This window comes from Momordica charantia (assembly GCF_013281855.1).
Source record: "Momordica charantia cultivar OHB3-1 chromosome 6 unlocalized genomic scaffold, Mcharantia_2.0 BLBB01000006.1, whole genome shotgun sequence".
NCBI classification, from domain to species: domain Eukaryota; kingdom Viridiplantae; phylum Streptophyta; class Magnoliopsida; order Cucurbitales; family Cucurbitaceae; genus Momordica; species Momordica charantia.
Genome location: NW_028275164.1, coordinates 1,654,146 through 1,675,352, shown reverse-complemented (window position 1 = coordinate 1,675,352; position 21,207 = coordinate 1,654,146). Strand labels below are relative to the sequence as shown.

General features: G+C 35.2%; 2 protein-coding genes across 4 annotated transcripts; both read right to left on the bottom strand.

Annotated features, from left to right (window-relative positions):
- Nucleotides 1-3,727: 3,727 nt before the first annotated feature.
- Nucleotides 3,728-7,939, bottom strand: LOC111007234 (Protein kinase superfamily protein). The gene is made up of 3 exons (XM_022279526.2): nucleotides 6,516-7,939; nucleotides 4,759-5,832; nucleotides 3,728-4,334 (listed from the first exon to the last, which is right to left on the bottom strand). The coding sequence occupies exons 1-3, from the start codon at nucleotides 7,674-7,676 to the stop codon at nucleotides 3,942-3,944; spliced, it is 2,628 nt and encodes an 875-aa protein (XP_022135218.2). The 5' UTR covers nucleotides 7,677-7,939; the 3' UTR covers nucleotides 3,728-3,941.
- Nucleotides 7,940-8,836: 897 nt separating this feature from the next.
- LOC111007235 (zinc finger (C3HC4-type RING finger) family protein) lies at nucleotides 8,837-19,259 on the bottom strand. 3 transcript variants are annotated; one of them, XM_088125976.1, is made up of 19 exons: nucleotides 19,043-19,181; nucleotides 18,575-18,688; nucleotides 17,931-18,032; nucleotides 17,669-17,751; nucleotides 17,483-17,567; nucleotides 17,288-17,374; nucleotides 16,176-16,237; nucleotides 15,888-16,081; nucleotides 15,684-15,744; nucleotides 15,130-15,307; nucleotides 14,452-14,490; nucleotides 14,271-14,332; nucleotides 14,152-14,188; nucleotides 13,320-13,369; nucleotides 13,043-13,112; nucleotides 12,342-12,417; nucleotides 9,639-9,736; nucleotides 9,486-9,554; nucleotides 8,837-9,205 (listed from the first exon to the last, which is right to left on the bottom strand). In XM_088125976.1, the coding sequence occupies exons 3-19, from the start codon at nucleotides 17,997-17,999 to the stop codon at nucleotides 9,146-9,148; spliced, it is 1,380 nt and encodes a 459-aa protein (XP_087982102.1). In that variant the 5' UTR covers nucleotides 18,000-18,032; nucleotides 18,575-18,688; nucleotides 19,043-19,181; the 3' UTR covers nucleotides 8,837-9,145. The 3 variants fall into 3 exon arrangements, with proteins under 3 accessions (XP_087982102.1, XP_087982101.1, XP_087982103.1); XM_088125975.1 differs by lacking the exon at nucleotides 18,575-18,688 and having other exon boundaries at nucleotides 9,639-9,718; nucleotides 19,043-19,259; XM_088125977.1 differs by lacking the exon at nucleotides 18,575-18,688 and having other exon boundaries at nucleotides 17,931-18,037; nucleotides 19,043-19,183.
- Nucleotides 19,260-21,207: the final 1,948 nt, after the last annotated feature.

Below are 21,207 nucleotides of genomic sequence, written 5' to 3'. Positions count from 1 at the left end.
TGGTCTATAGCAAGTCATCATCAATATCTTTATCATAATTTATGAAAATTTGAGACTCTTTAATTTGGTTTATGAATCTTGCTTGTTATTATTATTTTGTAATTCTATATAATTAATTGCTTAATCAACAATATTGTTGTTGGGACCATTGGAATCAAATCTTAATGAATTAAATCTCAATTCTATTTACTTTTTCCATGGTCATCGGGACGGTAGTTTTTATTAGTTTATTCTAATTTGGTTTTGAAAATGTTGTTAACTGCAGAATTAACAGAATTAGGACCGCGGGAAAATTCAAAGATTTTGTAGACGTTATTTGAATAGTAATTAAATAGGAATTTAAGCGAATCTACTCAAAGTCAAAACCAAATTGCAGCCGATGTTTCATCGTGAAAATAGTTCCATGAAAATGTCATGTAGATGAATATTTCTGAAAAAAAAATTACAAAATAAAAAAAATTTATAAGAAAATATTTAAATGGATAAAAAAGTATTTCATCATTTTCAAATAAATTCAAAATTGTCATTAACATCATGTTCATATTAATAATATTTTGTTGATACTGTGATTGAAAATTTTGGATAAAAATTTAATATCCTTATTGGAACTATTATGTAGAAAGTGGGTCTTGAATTATAAATATATTGCAAAATAATTGAATAAAGCCATCAACTCTATCCATTTATTAAAGTGATTCGATTTATGGAGCTAAGCCCATAGCTAAACTCCAAGTCTCCAACCAAGTGGAAGATTCCTTTTCTAGAAAAATAAACAATTATGATTATAATTTAAAAAATAAAAAATCATATCTTTTCTGAATTTTAAAACATAACACTATAAATATGCAGATGAAAATTTCAAGATAAGTTACCATATTATTTTTTTTTGGGAAATTAATAATAATTTTGTTTAGTTAAGGTTTGGATGATGAAAGTGAGTTGGGTAAAAGTGGTTTTTGTTGGCCTGCCTAATCCCTATTTTGCTTAGTTGGTAGAGGGTAGATGTAGATCTCACCTCATCAAAAACACAAATTATAAAAATAAAAAGTTAGGCACCTTTTTATTTTAATTAATTTTATTTTTCATTTCATATGGATCTAGTTGATTACCAAACATGGACAACCCTTCTTTTTTGTTTTCTAAATTATAAAAAATTTACTTGGGTCTTAAGCTTGCTAACATAGTTATTTAGAAAATTTTTTTTTATTTTTTTACATGTACTCATTAATAATTCCAGTTAAGTTTGTACTCAAATCTCTTCTCGAATAAACTAATTAATTAAATTTTCTTTATATTAATTCTTTTAGTTGGACAATTTTTTAGAGCGGGGATTGAACCATCGACTATTAGAATAGTGTAGTGTCTAGAGCGAGGCTTGAATTAATGATTTTTTATATAATTATTATTGTATATTTAGAAATTAACGTTCTTAATTTTGATTATTGCAGCTATCAATTTCATATATTATACAATACAATTCCTACATTTTCAATAATCTATTTTGAAATCCCTCTCTCTCTCTTTTTTTGGTATTCATAAAATCTCTTGCAAATTTTGTACAGTTGACTAAAAAGAATTTAATACTAGTTTGATTACCTTCGGCTAGAAGAGAACCTCCCCAGCTAATCTATTTCAGTTTTAATTATATTTTTATTATTTTATTATTTTTTTTTTCTAACCAAATTTAATTCAATAGAGGAAGAATTATGCTATTGTAATTACATGTACATTTTTTTTTCTTTCGAAATTTTCCTTCATTATTTTTATATGGAAAATGAAAAAAAAATTCTTTAACCAATATACATAATCATTAAAGAGCTTTTAACATTTTTACAAACATTAAGGGGCTTTAATTTATTTTATTGTAGCGCTTAATGAAATTTAACTTCAAGAATTAGACTAGTAAAGTATTCTATAAAATCTAGAATTCACGGCATGACAATTTTAAAGTATATATATAAAGTTTGGAAAACGTGTTAATCAAAAGTTGATATGATTTTTAAATTACATCAAGAAAAGAAAAAACAACCTTTATCAAATCAATCAAAGGATTGAGAGTTTTTTTTTTTAAAGAAAAATGGTTATATTAATTTCTTTTTTAGAAGTTCATTAGGGACATTTCTCTAGGACTAAAATGGGCTGGAATAGTCAGTTTAGCCCAAATTAATGACGGGCTTTTATTTGGGCTTACAGCGATCAAATACAGAATGACCCAGCCCAATAGAATAAGTTCAGTTTAGTCTTTATTCAAGGTTGTATTTCACACCATGCCTTTTCTTTCAAGGCACTCTACACTTTGAGTTGCTTATAATATCCAAAAGCATAAAAAGAGTTGGAATGACAATGGAGTGTTGCTGTTGCATTCAAATCATGGGCAGTGTGGGGTTCAAAATTAAGAATAAGGGAAAGCGACGGACTATTTAGCTATATATATTGAAGAATTCTTGTGACGGTTAACGAGTACAAGATTTGGCAGCTTTTTCCTCTTCAAGTCGAAATAAGAAGTACGTTCCTCTTTCAATTTAACCCATATGTGATGGTCAGCTTTTGTACATTGATTACCAAAGTGTCAAATGTTGGTACTTCGCGAAGAGTTTTCGGGCAAGCAAAGACATCCTGTTCGGCTACATGTTGTGTTTAGTCAATTGCATATTGGTCAACATGATTGTAGCAATACAAATGGGTGTGGAAGCATGACGTAAAAAGCTCTTTCAAACCTAATGCATGTTGCATTTTTTTGGTTTTTTGAAGTTCCAAATTATGATCCAAGCTGATGACTAAAGGCCATGCTTTTCTATGATGTTCTCATGTTGTTTGAACGCTTTGAAGTCTTGCTAAGCTATGTATGATCCAAGACTTTTGTAGATTAATTTGGGATCATTGTCTATGAATAAAAGAGAACTTCTGAATATTGAAGATATGTAAACATATATGCACCAAAATTATATATATATGTGATGGGTGGGAACGTTGACTATACTTAACTTGCGCTTGAATAAGTAATAGTTTTTCGGTTTTTTAATTCAGTAAATGTGAGAGTGGAATATCGAACTTCAACCTTGAGAAATGTATTAGGTACCTGATTTTTGTTGGCATTGCCTTAATTAAAATAAAAGTCTTACCAATTTTTGCTATTGTCCGAAAAAAGAAAGAAACTCGAAATCAAAAGGAAAGAGGAGAAATTAAGCCATGTTTCTCAAGAAAGGCTGTCGTCTCTCGGGCTTCCCTTAAGGTGACACTGAAGGTGGGAGTCTGGACCCTACAAGTGAGCAGAAAAGGGAGGAAAGAAGCCATGTCGAACCGTCCTAATGAGTGAACAAGTGTAAGATTTGCTGCTCGATAGTATGGAGGCAACTTTCTACACCTCTTGAGCTGTGTTGTTTTATCTAGAATGGCTCCGAGCATCCAGCTTCACCACAATTGCCTACCAACAATATTCCTCTTAATAACTCTTACACAACTTTCTGAGCCAAAATGTTTTGATGAAACAAATAAGGAAAAGCAAAAGCAATTCACGATTCATTTGTGTATTGAAGTCCTCTTAATGAGTAAACCAAATACAATGCAAATGCTACGAAAGACGATATGTGTTATTTTGAAATCTATCTTCGAGAAACAAGATTAAGAAATGATAGCGATAATAATATTGCCTTCCAGGAATCTTTATGAACCGAGACAACAAAAGAATCATATACACAAGATTAGAAAATAGACAGAAGATTCAAACTCAAACCAAACAAATAAAAAAGATGGTAAAAATGCAGAGATCAAAATGTACACAGAAAAACTATATGAACTTCAAATTCTTCATTTGCAATCAACAGCATTTAGGTAGTCAAGACCCTAATTCTGACCAAACTTTCAATCTGAAAATGTATCAGTGAAGAGGGTGTTCGTTAAAACTCATAAACCCCAAGAAAAAAAAAAGGAAAAATTCATCATCATCTTCCCTGAAAATTTTGAAGCTCGGGAAACAGAGGAGCACTAACTGAGACTTCAGAATTATCATCAGTGACAGAAGGAGTTGCTTCTTGATCTTCTTTTGGTTGGCTTTGATTTGGTTTGTCCAAAGCCCCGAGGCCTTCGCACTTGTCTTCCTCAGGGTCATTGTCAATCTCTGACACCGCCTCTTGTAGTTGCAGAGCGTATTCTAAGTTCCATAGCACATCTCCCATGCTCGGCCTATCCACCCCATATTCAGCTAAGCATTTCTCTGCTGCTTCCACAAATATCTTCAGTGAACCCTCTATTATTGAGCTGCTGATTTGGGGATCAACTATCTTCTCTAGTGTTCCTTTTCTATAATTCTGCATTGCCCACTCCGCCAAACTCACCTGCGGTAACAATACGTATAAATCGTTAGATATCTCATAAGCCATCCGCTCGAGTTTTCCAAGTTCAATGGTAGTTTAACATGGTATCAAAGCACACGACTCTGTGCGTTTGAACTCTATAAAGATGTTTAGAGATGAGAGTTTTAGTTTAAATGAATTTGGCCTAAGATGTCAAACCCATGTACGATTCGCTTCGTAGGTTAGACAAATTCTCTACACGTATTATCTCGAACTCATTTTTCATATATTCTGACTTCCTAAAAATGCACTCCAAACATAGATTTCCTAACTAAGCTTAGGCTTTTGAAACCTTCCGCTTGAACCTGAAGTCTAATCCCAAATTCATTAGCCACGTGAGAGAGTGTTAAGAATATGAGTAAATGATATTAGTTTAAGTTTTTGAGTTGTATGGTAGTTTACGAACCTGCTCCCTCGGCAACTTTGGATTTATGACTTGTCTCGCGCATAGAACCTCGAAAAGAACAACCCCAAAGGAGTAAACATCAGATTTGTCAGTCAACTGTTGCCTTCTAAAGTACTCCGGATCGAGGTAGCCAAAGCTTCCTTTCACTGCTGTGCTGACGTGGGTCTGTTCCAACGATGGTGCAGCCTTTGAAAGCCCAAAATCAGCAACTTTGGCCACAAAATTGTCGTCAAGAAGAATGTTGGTGGTCTTGACATCACGGTGGATTATGCCCTGAGCCGCACCAGTGTGGAGATAGTGCAGCCCACGGGCTGCGCCTATGCAGATTTCGAGCCTCTGTTTCCACGACAATGGAGGCAGATTCGAGCCGTACAAGTGGTCGCGAAATGGGCCATTGGCCATGTACTCGTAAACCAGAATCATCTCCGATTGCTCGTCGCAGTACCCAATTAGAGAAACCAGATGGCGATGGCGGAGCTTTGAGAGCATTTCGATCTCTGTTCTGAACTCGTTAATTCCTTGGTCTGAACTTGGGTTCCCACGTTTAATAGCCACTTTCGTTCCATCTTCCAATGCTCCAACGTACACTTTTCCAAACCCACCAACGCCGATCACTGCTTTCTCAACGAAATTCCCAGTGGCAACTTGTAACTCGTTGAGGGAGAAGAAACGGCCAAGGCCCACGTTGGTGTAGATGCCTGAGAAACCAGCCTTGCTCCTTCGAGACCCGAAAACGCTTGATCTTCTGGAGCTGCTTTTGCTTGAGAAGAAGCTTGAATTTTTGGTTGATTGTAATGGGAGCAGCCATGATGAGAAGCTGTTCCTCTTCTCCCATCCTTGGGGCCTTCTCTGCCATCTGAAGATCACCACTGCAAGAAACAGAGCCGCTGCCACTCCAACGCCAAGACCCACAATGGCAACAATCTTCATTGCCATGAATTTTGAGGCTCCCATGTATGTCCCATCCACTGAAAACAACCCATCCAAGCTCCCAGCATCGTTGCTTAGCTTCATGATCTCCACCCCATTGAGGATCGCGTCTTGAATGCCTGAATCCATATTAGACGGCCCAACCTATGTTCGTGGAGTAAAAAGATTAAATTTACTATAACCTATTGACTCAAACCATTTGAATTTAATATAGTTTAACATAATATCAGAGTAAGAAATAATATTTGAATCTCATCTAATCTCACTTTTTTAAGTATAATAAAGGGTAGGGATTCAAACTACTTCATGATTGAAGATAGGTGTCAATACTGCTGAGTTAAGTTTATGTTGGTTAATCCCACTTTTTTTTTTTTAATATTGATACCCACAGGTAAGCAAGAGCTATTATTTGAATCTCATGTAATCTCACGATCAAAGGAGGTCATGAAAAATAAAGTATTCGGACCCAGTGATAGTACAACATGATATCGAAACAAGAGATACTACGTTCGAACATATAAGTGTCATCTTCTCCTCCCATTCATATTAATACTCATGAGCAAAAGAAGTCTCAAGAATATGAATAAAATATTAAATTTTTTGTATCCTATCAAATAAGCTTTTGGATTAGCAGCCGTTTAACACAATTATTTGAAGATTCCATGCTGTAATCTATGTAACTTACTTTCTCTCCACAAAATTATGGTTATCTAACTCACGATTGATATCTACGGGTAAGAAAAGTGTTAAAAATATAAATAAAAGGCCAAGTTATGTGTAATTCATAGGTTTAAGTTTTTGAGTTGAGTAATAGTTTAACGACTTACCTGAATCACGATGGTGTTGTTTTCGATGTCGGAGGCATTGACGACGAGATCTTTATAGTAGGGAGTGGAAAGAGCACCGTTTATCTGAGAGAGATCAAGATCTGCGATACCCATCATCCCATTGACGTATACATCGAAGTACAGACTATTGAGAACTTTGCTCACAATGTCACAGAAATGGAGTCTGATCAAATAAGAGTAACTCTGGCCCACATCAAAACTCCAAGTCAAATTGAAGTTCTGTTGCATTGTTTTGGAATCTTGCATATCCTGCGCAGTTGCATAAACCCAATTGGGAGCAATCAATGGAGTCACTTCCTTTCCCGGGTATTTAATGGCGCTCGGAGAAACAGAGACATTCTTAGAACCCTGTGGGAATTTGTTGTAAGCAGCGTCAGTCTCCCATGTTCTAGACAGCGTATCGTTCTTAGGAACGATCTCTGGCCCTCCCACGTTAACGCGGTAGCAAATTTCGAAAGCGTAATTCGACAATCCGTTAAAGAATCCCACCGGAGAAACAGAGGTGGCGGTATCGGAAAACAGAGGATCTGGGGCGGAGACGATTTCGATGGCGTTGATGAACGCACACGAATTCTTCTTGGGTTTGAATTGAAGGGAGAATCTATCGGTAGTTATATTGATTAGATACTCTCTGAAAACCAATTTGGAGTTGTCCTTGATGGAGAAATCATGGAGGAGGACGAAATTGTCTGTGGTGACGGAGAAAACGGAATCGGAGAGATTGTAATTTGGGTTTGGGAGAGGGAAGAAGTAGAGGCGGATCCAATGGCGGCCGGTCTGAGAAATGAAGAAAGTGTAGATGGAATCGCCGGTGAAGATTCTGGCGGAGCGGAACAGGGGCAAGGACCAAGAGAACAGAGGCGAAACGGTGGCGTTTGGGGGAATGGAATCGACGGAGATCTGAACATCTTCTTCTGTGGAAAGGAGGGAGGTGGATTCGCGATCGGATTTGAAAATGCGGCCGTCGTCGAGACGGGTATGCTCCGGCGAGCCACAGTCGATCAAATAAACGTCGCCGGGGGTGAAGGAATCGAAGGGCGGTTTTTTCGCAGAGGTGATGCAGATCAAGAACAGGGACAACATGAAAAGGGAGGAGAAGGGGATTCGAGGGCGTGGTGCCCTAGAAATTTCTCCCCCCATGGCCGACGGCCGCGGTGGAGATATTTAGAGTTGTAGTAGCAGTGGGAGTGGAGGCGGTGGCCGTGGCAGAGGAGGAACCGACATGGCCGGAGGCAGAGGTTAGAGGGAGGAGAAACTGGGCATGGGATTTGGAGGAATTAAGGTTGAAAATGTACGAAAATGGAAATGCATCAGTTGCAGAACAAACTGGCATTCATAGCCATAGCCATAGCCATTAGCCATGCCCATTAGCCATGCCCTTCAACTTCGTTGGAGGCAAGTAAGTGAAACTACGTGCAAACCTGTCATGCATCCATTTTTCCAATTTTATTTTTGTTATTATTATTATTTTTATCTAGTAGTTTAATTACTGATTAAATTATAAGTTATATATCTAGGCGTTTGTTAGTATGAGCCTTAAATGGATAGAAGTTAATGACAGGTATTCATTAAATAAAGTTCTACGGTTTATTTTTTAAAGTATAAAGATTAGATTGTTTACTTTTCCATTATTATTATTATTATTATTATTATTATTATTATTATTTCTTTTGGATAATACTTCTATTAAAGTATTCATGTGTTATGAAGGGAAGTGAAAAACGTTCCAGAGAATTTGTGAAAACATAAGAAATAGAAAACTAAACATGAAATTGTATTGAATTCGAACCTAAATTATCTATTAGAAATTAAATAGAGATTACTTAAAGTTAAAATCACCAAATTTGTAAATTAAACTTCAATTAATTTATTCTCTTAGGGATGGAGGGACGAGAGAAGTGCGGTGGGCCACTAGGATTTCTCCTTTTTCTGTTGTAATAACTACCAACTAACTCCAAAGGCCATTATCCAATCAGACTCTTTCTTGAAATTTTCTCTAAGTTAGGTATTTTTTTTTCTTCATTTAAATTAGCTCCAATAGATCTTATTTTAGTGTCTTAATTAAGAAAAGTAAAGCTCACAAAAAATTCACATATTAGGATATGCGAAGCTATGGTAATGCACACCACTAACACCAATCCTTTCAAGAGTTTTCTTCTAGTATAATATTATCATTCTTCTTTTTATTGAATTATAAATTGTAAGAGAAATTACATTCGAATATAAATATAGTGTTTTTCTATCACATATATTTTTATATAGAGAAATCTGTATACTTTGTCAAAACTACTAAAATACAATTTTAGCAGCAAACAAAGGTACTATATATTCTCTTGTTTCAAATGTCTCTGTAAATTTACTTCGAATGACATCAAATTTTCCCTTAAGCTATTGTTCAGAGATATAGGGAAGATTGGAATTTTCATAAAGCTGTAAAAAAATACAGTGGAATACATAAGGTGACCACAATTTTTTCTTCAAGGAGAACTTTATAATATGATAAATTATGTGCGTATATGAACCAAAGAATGTTGAGTTTCGAATGTCAACTTCTTAATGGTCAATCATAATCTGCAGAAAAACTTGACCAGCAGAGATTACAGCTGTTTTCATTGCATCTGACAGCCCTGTTCTTCTGCTTTGAGATATACAAGTCCACGCCTTATCCTCTGCACGTCAATACCAAATAATAGCCATTAAAATACACAAGATCATCGGCAAACAAGAAGTGGAAATCTACAAATTTCATTCAAGATGATGAGCTTAGAATGTTGTGTCCGCCATTGGTAATGTGGACCGCAGGGTTAAATGGTTAGTGTAATCGAAAGCCGAAGAAAGAAGGTCTAGAACAGTTATATGATTCAGCAAGGTATTGGACTTGCTATTAAGGGGATAGATTGAGCTTTTTCATTAAAACTTGTTTGTCATTCGTAAAGGGAGTTCTGGTACCTCACTTGTATCTGTCATTTGTAAAAGTTCTAATCTTTCCAGGGGCCTCCGATTTGAGAGGGTAGCAAGCTGCAGCCGTAAGAGATTACAATCAGTTTACAGATTGTGAAAGTTCAAGAATAAATTTGATGAGATAGTTGATGGAAAAGCTACCCAGAAGCTAAACCGTTCAGGATCTCGTGATGAGGGCATCATTGCTTCCACGTTAAGAAGTTTATCATGTCTTCTGGGATCTGTCAAAAATCCTGTTACTGGCCAATTTGTATTGCATGAAAGTGTGTGAAGGGAGAAAAAAGGAGATTAGAATCATTCTAGTCGTTTATTTTGGCATGTGAGAAGGCAAGGGAAAGACTGCTGAATTAAACAAGAATGCGTTTCTTCAAAAGAAATCCAAATGCAACAATGAAGGTGGAAATTTTTTGATAGCGTCACAAAAATAAGCTAAGGCAATTCACAAGCACAAAATGCAATATCCTGAGATAAACAAACCGAAATTTTTTCATTTTCATAATCGGGAGAAGTGGCCAAAACCCAAGTTTTAACCACTATCGAAGCCATAAATATCACGTTCAGGCAGCAATAAATCAAGAACAATTAGAAATTTCACAGAGGACGAGATTAATTCGGAGCAGACCTAGAGAAAATAAGATTACTTTCAATATTGACTAGTACATGAGATGTCTAGTAGGAAACAAATGGAAAATGATATTCTAAATAATTAAATTGTGTGACTTGATCATGTTAATATTATATTATTTATACAGTACATAAATTAGTGTTCCTAGTGCTAAAATAACTGGTTCGGCTTGCTTCTCCCCCTACTTTTAGCATTCCGGGCCTCTGAAAAAGCTATATGAACACATATTTGTAATGGGGCTGTCAATGTGTTGTGTCAGTTTGGGACAACTTTTTTAGGAGTCTTTTGGTGTTCAATTGGATTGTAGCAGATCATGACGGGCTATAATGAAGGAGATTTTATACCATACTCCCTTTCGAGATTAGAAGAGCTCTTTGACATGCAGTTTTCTTTTTAATCTTATGGAATATCTGGCTTGAGAGAAATAGGAGTATTTTTTGAGATGGGAGAGTTCCTTTTTTTTATAAGAAACTTGTGGAGAGTTCTTGGGAGGAAGTTTGGGCCTCAGCCCTCAGTTAGGTTCAATGTCTCTCTTTAGATTTTTGTTATTAAGATTTTTGTGGTTACCCTTTGCTTCTCACTATTGCTCTTAGCTCCTTTTATCTCTGGCTTCCATGTTTTCTAATTCCCTTATGTATTAATTTCTTTCATTTCTTTTCAATGAAAGTTTGGTTCATTTAATTTATTTTCAAAATTAAAAAATTAAAATATTCTTGGTCTTCATTTTTTTGGATTCCCACCGTATCCTCATTTATGAAAGACCTAGGGGTAAGATTTAGTCACTAAGGGGCTGAGACAAGGGACCCTATTTCTCCTTTTCTCTTTATTATAGTAGTAGAAATCCTTAGTAGGTTGCTCACTACCGGAGTGACGGGATGTGTCTATGGTTTCCTTTTGGGGAGGTGAATTATTTTGCTCAGGGGAGGAAAATCCTTTGTTAATTAGAACCGTTTGTTGTCCTTTTTTTAAGGCCAATTCAAATCTTAAGATCAATTAAGGGAGGAGCTCTCTGTATTTATTGTGATTTCTCTAAGCTGAACCACTTGGGTAGGGTGCAGTCATGATTCAAAAGGGGTGTTTTTTTGGGGTCTGATCTTGGAAAATATTAAAAAACGTCTTTCTTCTTGAAAAAACCAAATGAGAGAGACTTAATCTTATTCATGCAGGTTTAAGCGGTATTCCTACCTATTTTCTTTCCCTGTTCAGAGTTCTAGTTTCAGTTAGTTTGGAAAAGATTATGTGGAACATTGTTGTGAGTAGGTACGGGTCTCACCCCTCTTTGATATGAAGTTGCATTCTGTGGCTTCGGTTTCTTCGGATTCTACCAGTACTTCATCCATTTCTTTGGGGGTTTTTTGTCCTTTGACAGATAGAGAGACTTTGTAAGTGTCAGCCTTATTGTTGTTGCTGAGGACTTCCGCATTAGCCAAGGGAGGAGAATATTCGTGTTTGGTCTTGTAGTACGTTAGCTCATTTTTCCATCTTTTATGTGTCCCCCATCCTCCCCTAGCTCCTCTTTGTTCTCCCCACTATGGAGGGTTAAAGTTCCAAAGAAGATTAAATTCTTTGCCCAAGGCTATGCCTAAAAAGGTAAAAACTTTGGACTGTATTCAGAGGCACTCTGTCTCCCTTTTGTTTGAGGCCACGGGGGTGTGACCTTTGCAGAAATGCGCCGAAGGACCTTGAGCACATCCTTTGAAGCTGCCATTTTGCCAGTCGATTTGGGTGCATTTTTTTAATGCTTTGGTGGTTACGTTAGCGATCGATTGTCAGGAGATGGTAGAGGAAGTGTTTTATCCTCCCTTCAGGATTAAAGGAAATGTTATTTTGCAATCCTATTTCTTCTCTATTTAGTGGAGTATTTGGGTGGTGAGAAATAATAGAGTTTTTAGAGAGCCTGAGAGGTTGTGGGTGGAGATTCGGGACATCACTAAATTTAATACCTCTTTGGGCTTTGGTTTCTAAGGTCTTGTGTAATTGTAAGTTAGGTAGGTGTAATTCTTTTGGATCGGAGCCCTTTTCTGTAGATGTGGGTTCCTCTTCGATGTTTTTGTTTACGGTTTACTCCTTTTTTTATACTCTGGTGCATTCTTTCATTTCTTACAAAAGCCAGATTTCTTATAAATGAGAAAATGCAAAGGCATAAAAACTAACATTGTAGCACAACACAAATACAAAAGTCAGATTTGTTTTTTTAATCACGATATCATTTCACTTACCTCGTCTAGATGCTTCTTTTGCCCTCCTTATCCATGACCTAGCGTAATCTGCTGCATTATTTGTCATCTCCTGCAACTGTGAACAGGCATACAAATATAGAACTTCACAAGAGAGAAATCAACAAAAGAAGGGCAAGGCGATTTTACTAAATTCCTGTCACAAGAAGCCAAAATCTCTAACACTTACAAACATGTTACTAAAAGACGTATATAAGCATAAAACCTTATGCACCAAACATACTTACTTTGACCATAAAAAGTAAATTAATTGTACTTTATAACATTTCCCAAAAGCTTAGCCTCTCAAAAGCCAGATTCATGCCAGATAAATTAGTATTGGTTAACAAATTGCCACCTGCTAGTTATGGAATATTAAGAGCCTAGAAATAGAGCAACAATTTCTTTTTCTTTTTGATATCCATGAGTATCTGGGACCAGCTTGCACGCTTCTCGACTAATCTAACGGAACACTAACCCTGCTATATTTAGTTGCCGAGAAAACTCGTAACTCGTAAGATATTCTATTCTAGATAGGTGGCCACCATGGTTAGAACTCATTCCCTCCAAATCTTTTACTATTTATATTTAGCCCTTACCCCTTATTGATCATTAGGACAATAAGTTCTACATTTGGCTTCTCTTTAAATAAAATGTATTTGAAGCAAAATGAAACACAAAAAGCAAATAGAAAGCTAAATTACTTCTGCCAGTTCTCTTGTCCCTTCTGGGGGAATTACATCACTGACCCATTCGATCTCTGCCACTCGATACCTGAATGAAACATTAAAAGAAAATAAACCCATCTTACTAAAACCATAAAACTTCCATAACTCCTTTGGCTTTTGTAGCTTCTAGATAGTATATTTTATTTTTCCGATGAAACACAATTTCTTCTTTTGGGGGATAAAAAAAGAATAAGAAGCATATCAGAAAAAACATTTCCAGCATGAGCAGAACATCAAAGTGATGCAAGCTAACCCATCTTGGTCCCAAGATCTAATAATGCGAAATCTTCGACGACTTTCAATCTGCATAAGTTTTTACAAGTAAATGTACTATAAGAATGGGAAAACACAACCACAACAATAGTATTCTAAGAACATGTATGCTTCTTTACGAGGCAATCAACAGCAAGAAATTATAACTTGAAATTGTAGCGTCCTTTACTTTTCAGGGTGAATATCTTGAATTATTTGCTTCATCCAAATTGTGCACATCTATATTACATGGAGGGTGTTATTACGATAAATGTGGCCCTATGAAAGAGTGAGTAAACAATGTCATTGTCAGGTATGTCCCTTGACACAAATAGACGAATCACGAGTTCCATACAGATTACTTCTCAATACAATTTCTTTCAATAGAAGATTTGAGCGGAAAAAATGGTGGATAATCCAGCCAAGTCCTGATGGCATGACTTCTAAATGGGGTGAATGTTGTAAAGGATGAGAAACCGTAGTCAACACGTTATAAGATTTCTACTACTCAGTAATCAATCACAAAGCCTCATTAATCTCGACTATCCATATCAAAGTGACTCAGTACAATTAAATTATATCATTCACATACGTAGAAGAAAAATGTGCAAGTTACTTGGAGCATTGAAGGAAAGTTTTGTGGTTTACGGCATATTCCACCACAACAAATCAAAAATAAATATTTTTTTGATAGGAAATCAAAAATAAATATTTAACTTACAGAAATAGCTGTCATTAATATTAAAAAGAGATGTCTAATACACCATATTGGTTCAAGCCACCAAGGTTTCCAAAAACTAATAAAAACTAATATATTACAACAGATGCCTAACCTCTAGATAGAAACGTCCGTCTGGAAGTGGCTCACACCTAATAAGGAAAAAAAAAGTCAATATGTGATGCTTTCTTTCAATTAAAGGATATGAGGAGCCAAAGTATGGCTGACACCTACTCGGTAATTTCCACTTCACATGCAAAATCAGCAACAGAACCAGTGGTAGAATCCACAATAACCTAGATGACAGACATGCCACAAAAGTAACAATGAAGACTTTAATAAATTCATCCTGCATTAAGGGAAAGGGAAGATTGGGAAAGATAAAAAAAAATATACTATTAGTTACAACATCTACCATTCCCATACGATGATTTCCTTCCATTACCCTCCTGACCTGTTATTCAAATTAACGGAATTAGCATAAATAATTCAATAGGATAAGGTATAAACATCTGGCATCTGCTTGATTACTTATTTAAAGGAAAACCGAAAAAGAAAAAAAAAAGATAAGTTCTATGGACACAGAGAGACACTTTTTATAGGAAAGTAAACTTTCACTAGAGAAAAAGCGTGAATCCAAGACTTTCATCAGAGAAAGAGAGAGTAGAATATGTAAAGGCAGTAAAATTACATAGGTCTAATTTAAGAATCGTGCATCAGGGATTCAGGATCATCACAAGAAATAAATTTACATGGCATGTTTCAGGATAAAAAAAAGACAAAAGAAGTACATTCACAACACGAGGCTTATTCATGTATCCTACAAACACAAATACAGAGACAGCAATTGAACCCTGAAGGATAAAGACTACACGCATAGAAAAGAACTTTATGATGTTCATAATCTTACATACAAACTCAAATGTTCAAGCAGTGACCATGAAAAATATTTGCTTGAACTTGCACTACCAAAACAGCTTACTAATTAACAAAGCATTTTGGCACATATTGTTCTTGAAGGCTCGGGGAGAAATTTTAAGCAGGCAACGTGCTAACTAAGATATCCAAAAATAAAAATCCTCAACCAACTCACCATAAGTCTGTAGCGGGGTTCAAATATGTGGAGTGGAAATTTCTGACAGGGGATAACAACATCCATGACAAAAAGAGGCATTAAATCGACACCTAAATTTGTCAAACCATCATTTTCTGACTTCCTTTCAGCATACTCCTCTGGGAAGTTCTTTTGTATAATGTTGCTCAGTGTAACACTGGTAAAAATCAACTGAATGTCATGCAAAAAAGAAAAATCAACCGAACTAGATAACAAATTATACCATAATGTTTTGACTTAAACATAATAGTTTTTATTCTTCACCACACTAATCTTCACACGGAATCATTACAAACAAGAAACATACACTTGCATGTATATAAAGGCTGCAGCCTGCATTTATACATTGAGCCTAGTGATCTTTTCGTGCTTTAACCGATTCCCAATAACAAGCAGGTTTATTTATTGATTTGCATGCTTTAACCACTCTCTCCATAATTAAAGCGCACATTTTATGGGTAGAAAGCAACCAAGTATGGATGCCACTTGGACTGCATCATCATGCCATAATTACTACTACATAAGCAGCTTACCTGATTGCACATGTTCTCGAACTGATAAAGAGAACTGTTCGGCACAGGGGACATTTATTACCTACAATTTCAATACAAGGTTCAGAAAGTTAAGAAAGACGACTCTAAGTTCTTACCTCCCCCCACCAAAAAAAAAATAGAGAGAGAGAGAAAATGACAATTCTAAGTTTCCATTGAAATTGGAGAAAGAACAAAACAACCGACCACGATCCATGGACTGAAATAAGCAAGAACGGCAAAAGGAATGCCCACAAGGAGTTGTGATGGGTTCATAAAGAAGCTTAAGACAAAGGGTGCAATCAAAGTCGTCAGTACGATCTGGTAGCCCTTGGCGTCCCCTTCCCATCATACTCACAGCTATTCTCTCCAACGTCTGAAGAGAAGCCTGAAGAGGATTGCTACATATTACAAAAAACAAACGGGAAAAAAATTTCACAAAAAGGACATTCAATAAATGACATGCGTTTCTATATCAAAATAAGTATATATTACCTTAGAGGGTCAATTTGAAGGCCAGAAAGAATAATATCCTTTGCCATGTCATATTTTTCAAGCTGCATAAATAAAACGAAATTTTAAAAGATAATAATAATGAGCTAAAGATAAGATCCACTGTGGCTAATCTTTTCTCATTTTTTTTGGGTTGGGAAATTGACCATTGCCTCAGAACATGCATATGAAAAACTTGATTAAAATAAGAAGCATCTGAACTCATAAAGAGTGAGTGTCTTCTATTCAAGGAGTCAAAATGTTGACGAAAATATAAAGGTTTTGAATCTATGGAGATGCATATAGAAATTTTGAGGAATTGATTAATGAAACTTTAGCAGTTATTTAAGTAATTATTGAAACGTCACTTTTAATACTTATGTCAGTAATATAAGATCGAATCAATCTAGAGTGACACAAATTAGAAAGACAGATCGCATGATGAAATCAAGGAGAGAGAAACAAAAATAAGAAGAAAAGGGGGTGGAAGGAAGATAGAGAGATTAGATACATACATACTGACACATGCACACGCACACATGGAGGAGAGAGAGAGAGAGAGAGCAAATGAGAGAATTTAGCGTAAAAACCAAAATAAATTTGTATGGTAGAGTCGTAGACAGAGATTTTGGACGAAAAGTATATTAATTCACTATTTTGAGACTTAAATTTGAGTGAGTTCCACTTGTAACAAAATTCATGAAAGAGACTGAAAATGCAAGCACGCAACATACGAACAGAAAAGTTGTCAAATTTGAGTTGGTCTAATAGCAGTTGAGTTTTTCCCCATTTTATTTCCGTTTCAGCATTTTACATTCCTTTTCGAAATATTTTTCTTTATTATCTTTTAATGGTTATTTTTTTCAATTTATTTATCACCATGGTGACATTTCGACACTGTGTCAAAATTTATAGTGTCCTTTGACATTCTCGACATTTACGGGAAATTTCCATGACAATCCAGAAAAAACTTATTGCCCCTCCTATTGAATTTGATCACCATGATTTACAGAAGTATTGATACGTCAATTGGAAATCTTCCCGAATTGTTTTTGTTTAAGAGGCAGGTAAATCCCTTTTTTTTTTTAGGGTTTCAAATAATAAGCTATTCTTACGAGAATGAGAGCATTGGCCTTCAGAATATATGGTTTCACTGATTTACTGCATAGGTCCATCAGCTTCTCAGCATCTTTTAGAGCCAGCTGAAATATCATTGAAGAGTTAACAAAGTAAGCAATGTAATTCAAAAGGAAATACTCCCCATAAAGTATAAAAGTAAATGAATGAAAGCAGTTCGAAAGTAGAAATACTTCAGCATGTATTGTAGGATCCAACCCATTCAAAGGTCGATATTCAGAAGCAGATGGTGGTCTGTCTTTCAGATATTGACTAACCCTGTTGTTGGCATCAGAGTTAAAATGAACAAATAGTATTGAATGAGAGAAAGATAAAAGTACATCCTCTACATAAGCTTAACTATTAAAAAACAAATAAACCTGATATAAGCAGCACTTCTATTGTTGAGAATAACTGGATCACCTGGTTTGATGTTATTAGCTCTCGAGTAATATTTGATCGCCTGAACCAATACACAACCTTATTTTATTTTCAGGTTCTGAGAAAAAAACTGACAGAGTGATATAAATGATGATAAAATGCCCAGCTTAATGGCATGGAGCTAATATGTGGAACTTGCTAGTTTAATGCATGCTCTGATAGTATGAAGACTTATAGACAGCATGAAGCGAAAAATTTCACCTCTTCAAAGTGACTATCTCTAAATGCTTGATTCCCTTTTTGCACAAATTCAAAAACATGACTAAACATGTCCCATGGCAATGAGCCCTCTCCTTCATTGGCCTGCACTAAAATTGAATCGCCAATCACATTCCAAGACATGTATTAAATCATCAACATAAAAGAATTGACGTTCTCCTTCCTTTATCATCTCCAAAAAGTAAAAATAAAAAATAAAAAATTCATATATATATGTATATATTATTGATCATTCACTCAGCAGCCGGCCAAAATGCGGTCTTCCTTGATGGAAAGTTGCAGGCATCAGCCAACACGAACTTGTTGAATCAAGTATGCTAGCCATATAAAACCCACGGTAGCTATTACATCTAAAATTTCGTACAAATATTAAATCAACAAATAGCAGATATTTGATTTCTTTCTAATGATGATCAAGAATCATTGTTGCCGTGACTGATATATTTCATATGATGTATCCTACGTTTTCATTTTTCACGTCGAAATCAAAACAAGTCCATGGTAAATTACTTTTCTATCTCAACTTTTTTTTCTCTTTTCCTTTACCCTTGATTTAGTGTCAACTAGACAGTAAAGGTTAGATGAATAATTTACTAAAGAAAACAAGGATTGAACTTCTTTACTACCCCTTTCCAAGTCAAGCTCAAGTTTATTCTTTTCCGATGCACTCTTCAGCACTTTGAACGAAACGATTGGATACTCAGAAGAAAGAAATGATTCGATTGGAGCCAGAGATGTTACTGGAGAATAAAGTAAGTTTAAAAAAATAAACTGAAGAGTAAGATTTCAGTTCAAATAATAAGATAATTGATCCAGCAAACAATAGAGAAATCCAGATAAAATCTTGAAATTCCCGTGTTCGGCTTCTCACTTGTTGAGCATTATACAATATGAAAACATATAAATGGTCCAGTTTTCACCTCAATTTCGCAGCAAACAGTAAAAGCTGCATGTGGCTCAAAACAAACCGGAAGACCTCGAGGTTCGAAGACTCGACGCCTCGTTCTTTCAACACATTTTATCAGAAAAACTAAAACAGTAGGCTGCGAAAAGAATAATAATCGAGAGAGAAAGAGAAAGAATGACCAACTGACCCAAATGTAGTCGTCGATGTCGCCGAGAGAATCCATGGGCAGACTCGACGAAGGCTCGGCCATAGCCAATGCAGAAACGGAATCCAACTCTTCTCTGAGACGAAATTCAACGCCCGAGAAGAAATTTGAAGCCAAATGATTGAAGAACTTTAAGAAGAAGTTGCAACGACCATCGTGTTCGTTCCTGTGTCCTTCGTCCACACACGGACCAAATTCTACTACGTGTTCTCTCTCTCTGCAAATGGTACGAATTTTGAAGGGCTGAAATCTTTTTGGTATTTTCTACTCTTTTTTTCTTTTCCTTAAAATCATAATTAAAAGATATAAATTCAGAGCTTCGTTTAGGTGTGCAAGTGTCTTGAATCGTTCAATCAGAGCCGTAGGATGAAATTTCCAATCTCATTTCACCAATCATACACCGGCAGATCTTAATTTGTGATGTACTTGAAAGATTCGAATAACTTTACGATGGCCAATTTTAGTTATAAATATATATAATATATATATGTATCTTTATTTATTTTTAAATTAAGTTCGAGATGTTATGAAACTTTATTTTTATTTATTCAACTGATTGATTGTGACATTATTATATAATAAAATAGCAACTATCGTCCAATGGAATTGGACATGTAATCCAAAACTTTATCATAAAAAAATTCATTAGCGTCATATTATCAGGTGGGATGACGCGGTAAATTTTTATGAAGGGCAGTAGATAATTGTAGCATAAACAAATAAATATTTTTATGAAAACATTGTAAAATTATTGTTTTAACCGTCGTCTCTAAAAAATTAATAAAAATTGTAAATATAGCATAACTTTGTACAATTTAGTTTGGTTTTTTTTTTCTTTTTAATATTTACCAAAAAGTTTAAATTTGTCAATAAATATAAAACTATAGGTAAATTATTGCCGCAAATGAGACCAATACTCAGTACTCTTGGTTATCAAGTTTTCACGACAAATAGTTTGACAAATAGTTTCAACTGCATGTTTCTCACGTCCAATCAATATTTATCTCATGGCATTCGAAATGACACTTAAACATTTTGTTTTTATTAAATGTAAATATAAACATAGTTTACAATCATAATTGATTTTTGTTTAATTTAAGAATTACGTATACATAATGTTTTGTTTTTTTTAAAGATATACATAATTATTGGAATATAGAGATTAAATTTATAAATTTGATATTGATTAAATCATGTTAAATAAAGGGAACATGATTGAATTTTGAACTATCAAAATGTAAATTTTAATTCAATTATTAAAATTCTCTGTCTTATTATTCTATGATAAGATCACACGTATGTATGCCATAAAATCATTTCATCGCTTAAAAATGACAGTAAAGACTAAACAACTAATTTTCTTTGACCCTTTATTAGACTAGATAAATTTGTAGTCAACATCAAAGAAAGTAAAATAAAAGAAAAAAGAGATGAAAGTAATAGTTTTTTTCCTTAATTTATTTATTTTGTCCGTACACTTCCAACTTCCAAGTCACCTACTTTTAATTGGAAAGAAATTTGAAGAACAACTTAAAAGATGTATTCACTCATGAAAAGACGGTTCCTTTCTTAATCTTCTTCTTCTTTTTCCTCTTTGCCGTGTGGCTAGATTCGTTGTCTGAATGGACAGCACAGAACTCGAACTCAAAATCTCGTAGTAAGTGATACCACAAACCTCAATGCTTTTGTCACTACCAGGGGACTCATTTCATCGACTTCCACATTATCTTATTTCTCAAGCATAGGTAAGATGAAGAAGATGAGAGATTTTGACCCAATTGAAAATTGTTAGTACATAAACAATTAAAAATCATTGGGTATACGTATATCTAGCCTCTGCATGTATAAAATAAGGCAACTGACGAATTAAGGTAATGGTTGTAAAATGACAGAGAAATAAAAAGAAAAGTGTTGTTTTGTTTGAAGAAAATATTGCGCTGCCGCCTAATATGCCTTCGACGGGAGAAGGTGTCAGCAGAAAAGGAAGGTGATGGGAAGACTAGACGGCAAGGGCAGCAGCTGATGTGGAGGAAGAAGCCACATCACTGATGCCGCCGAAACCTGCCCCTTGGGATTCTATCTCATCCACATTCTGCCAAACTGCTATTAATAACAATCCTATTGCCAATTGCCAATTCGGATCTATC

Coding starts and splice junctions, on each gene's coding strand:
- LOC111007234 (XM_022279526.2), bottom strand. CDS start 7,676: ATGGGGGGAGAAATTTCTAGGGCACCACGCCCTCGAATCCCCTTCTCC. Junction 5,833..6,515: donor ACAACACCATCGTGATTCAG/GTAAGTCGTTAA, acceptor CCACGAACATAG/GTTGGGCCGTCTAATATGGA. Junction 4,335..4,758: donor CAAAGTTGCCGAGGGAGCAG/GTTCGTAAACTA, acceptor TTGTTACCGCAG/GTGAGTTTGGCGGAGTGGGC.
- LOC111007235 (XM_088125975.1), bottom strand. CDS start 19,105: ATGGCCGAGCCTTCGTCGAGTCTGCCCATGGATTCTCTCGGCGACATC. Junction 17,568..17,668: donor AGAAGTGCTGCTTATATCAG/GTTTATTTGTTT, acceptor TGCCAACAACAG/GGTTAGTCAATATCTGAAAG. Junction 14,333..14,451: donor GAAATCATCGTATGGGAATG/GTAGATGTTGTA, acceptor TCTGTCATCTAG/GTTATTGTGGATTCTACCAC.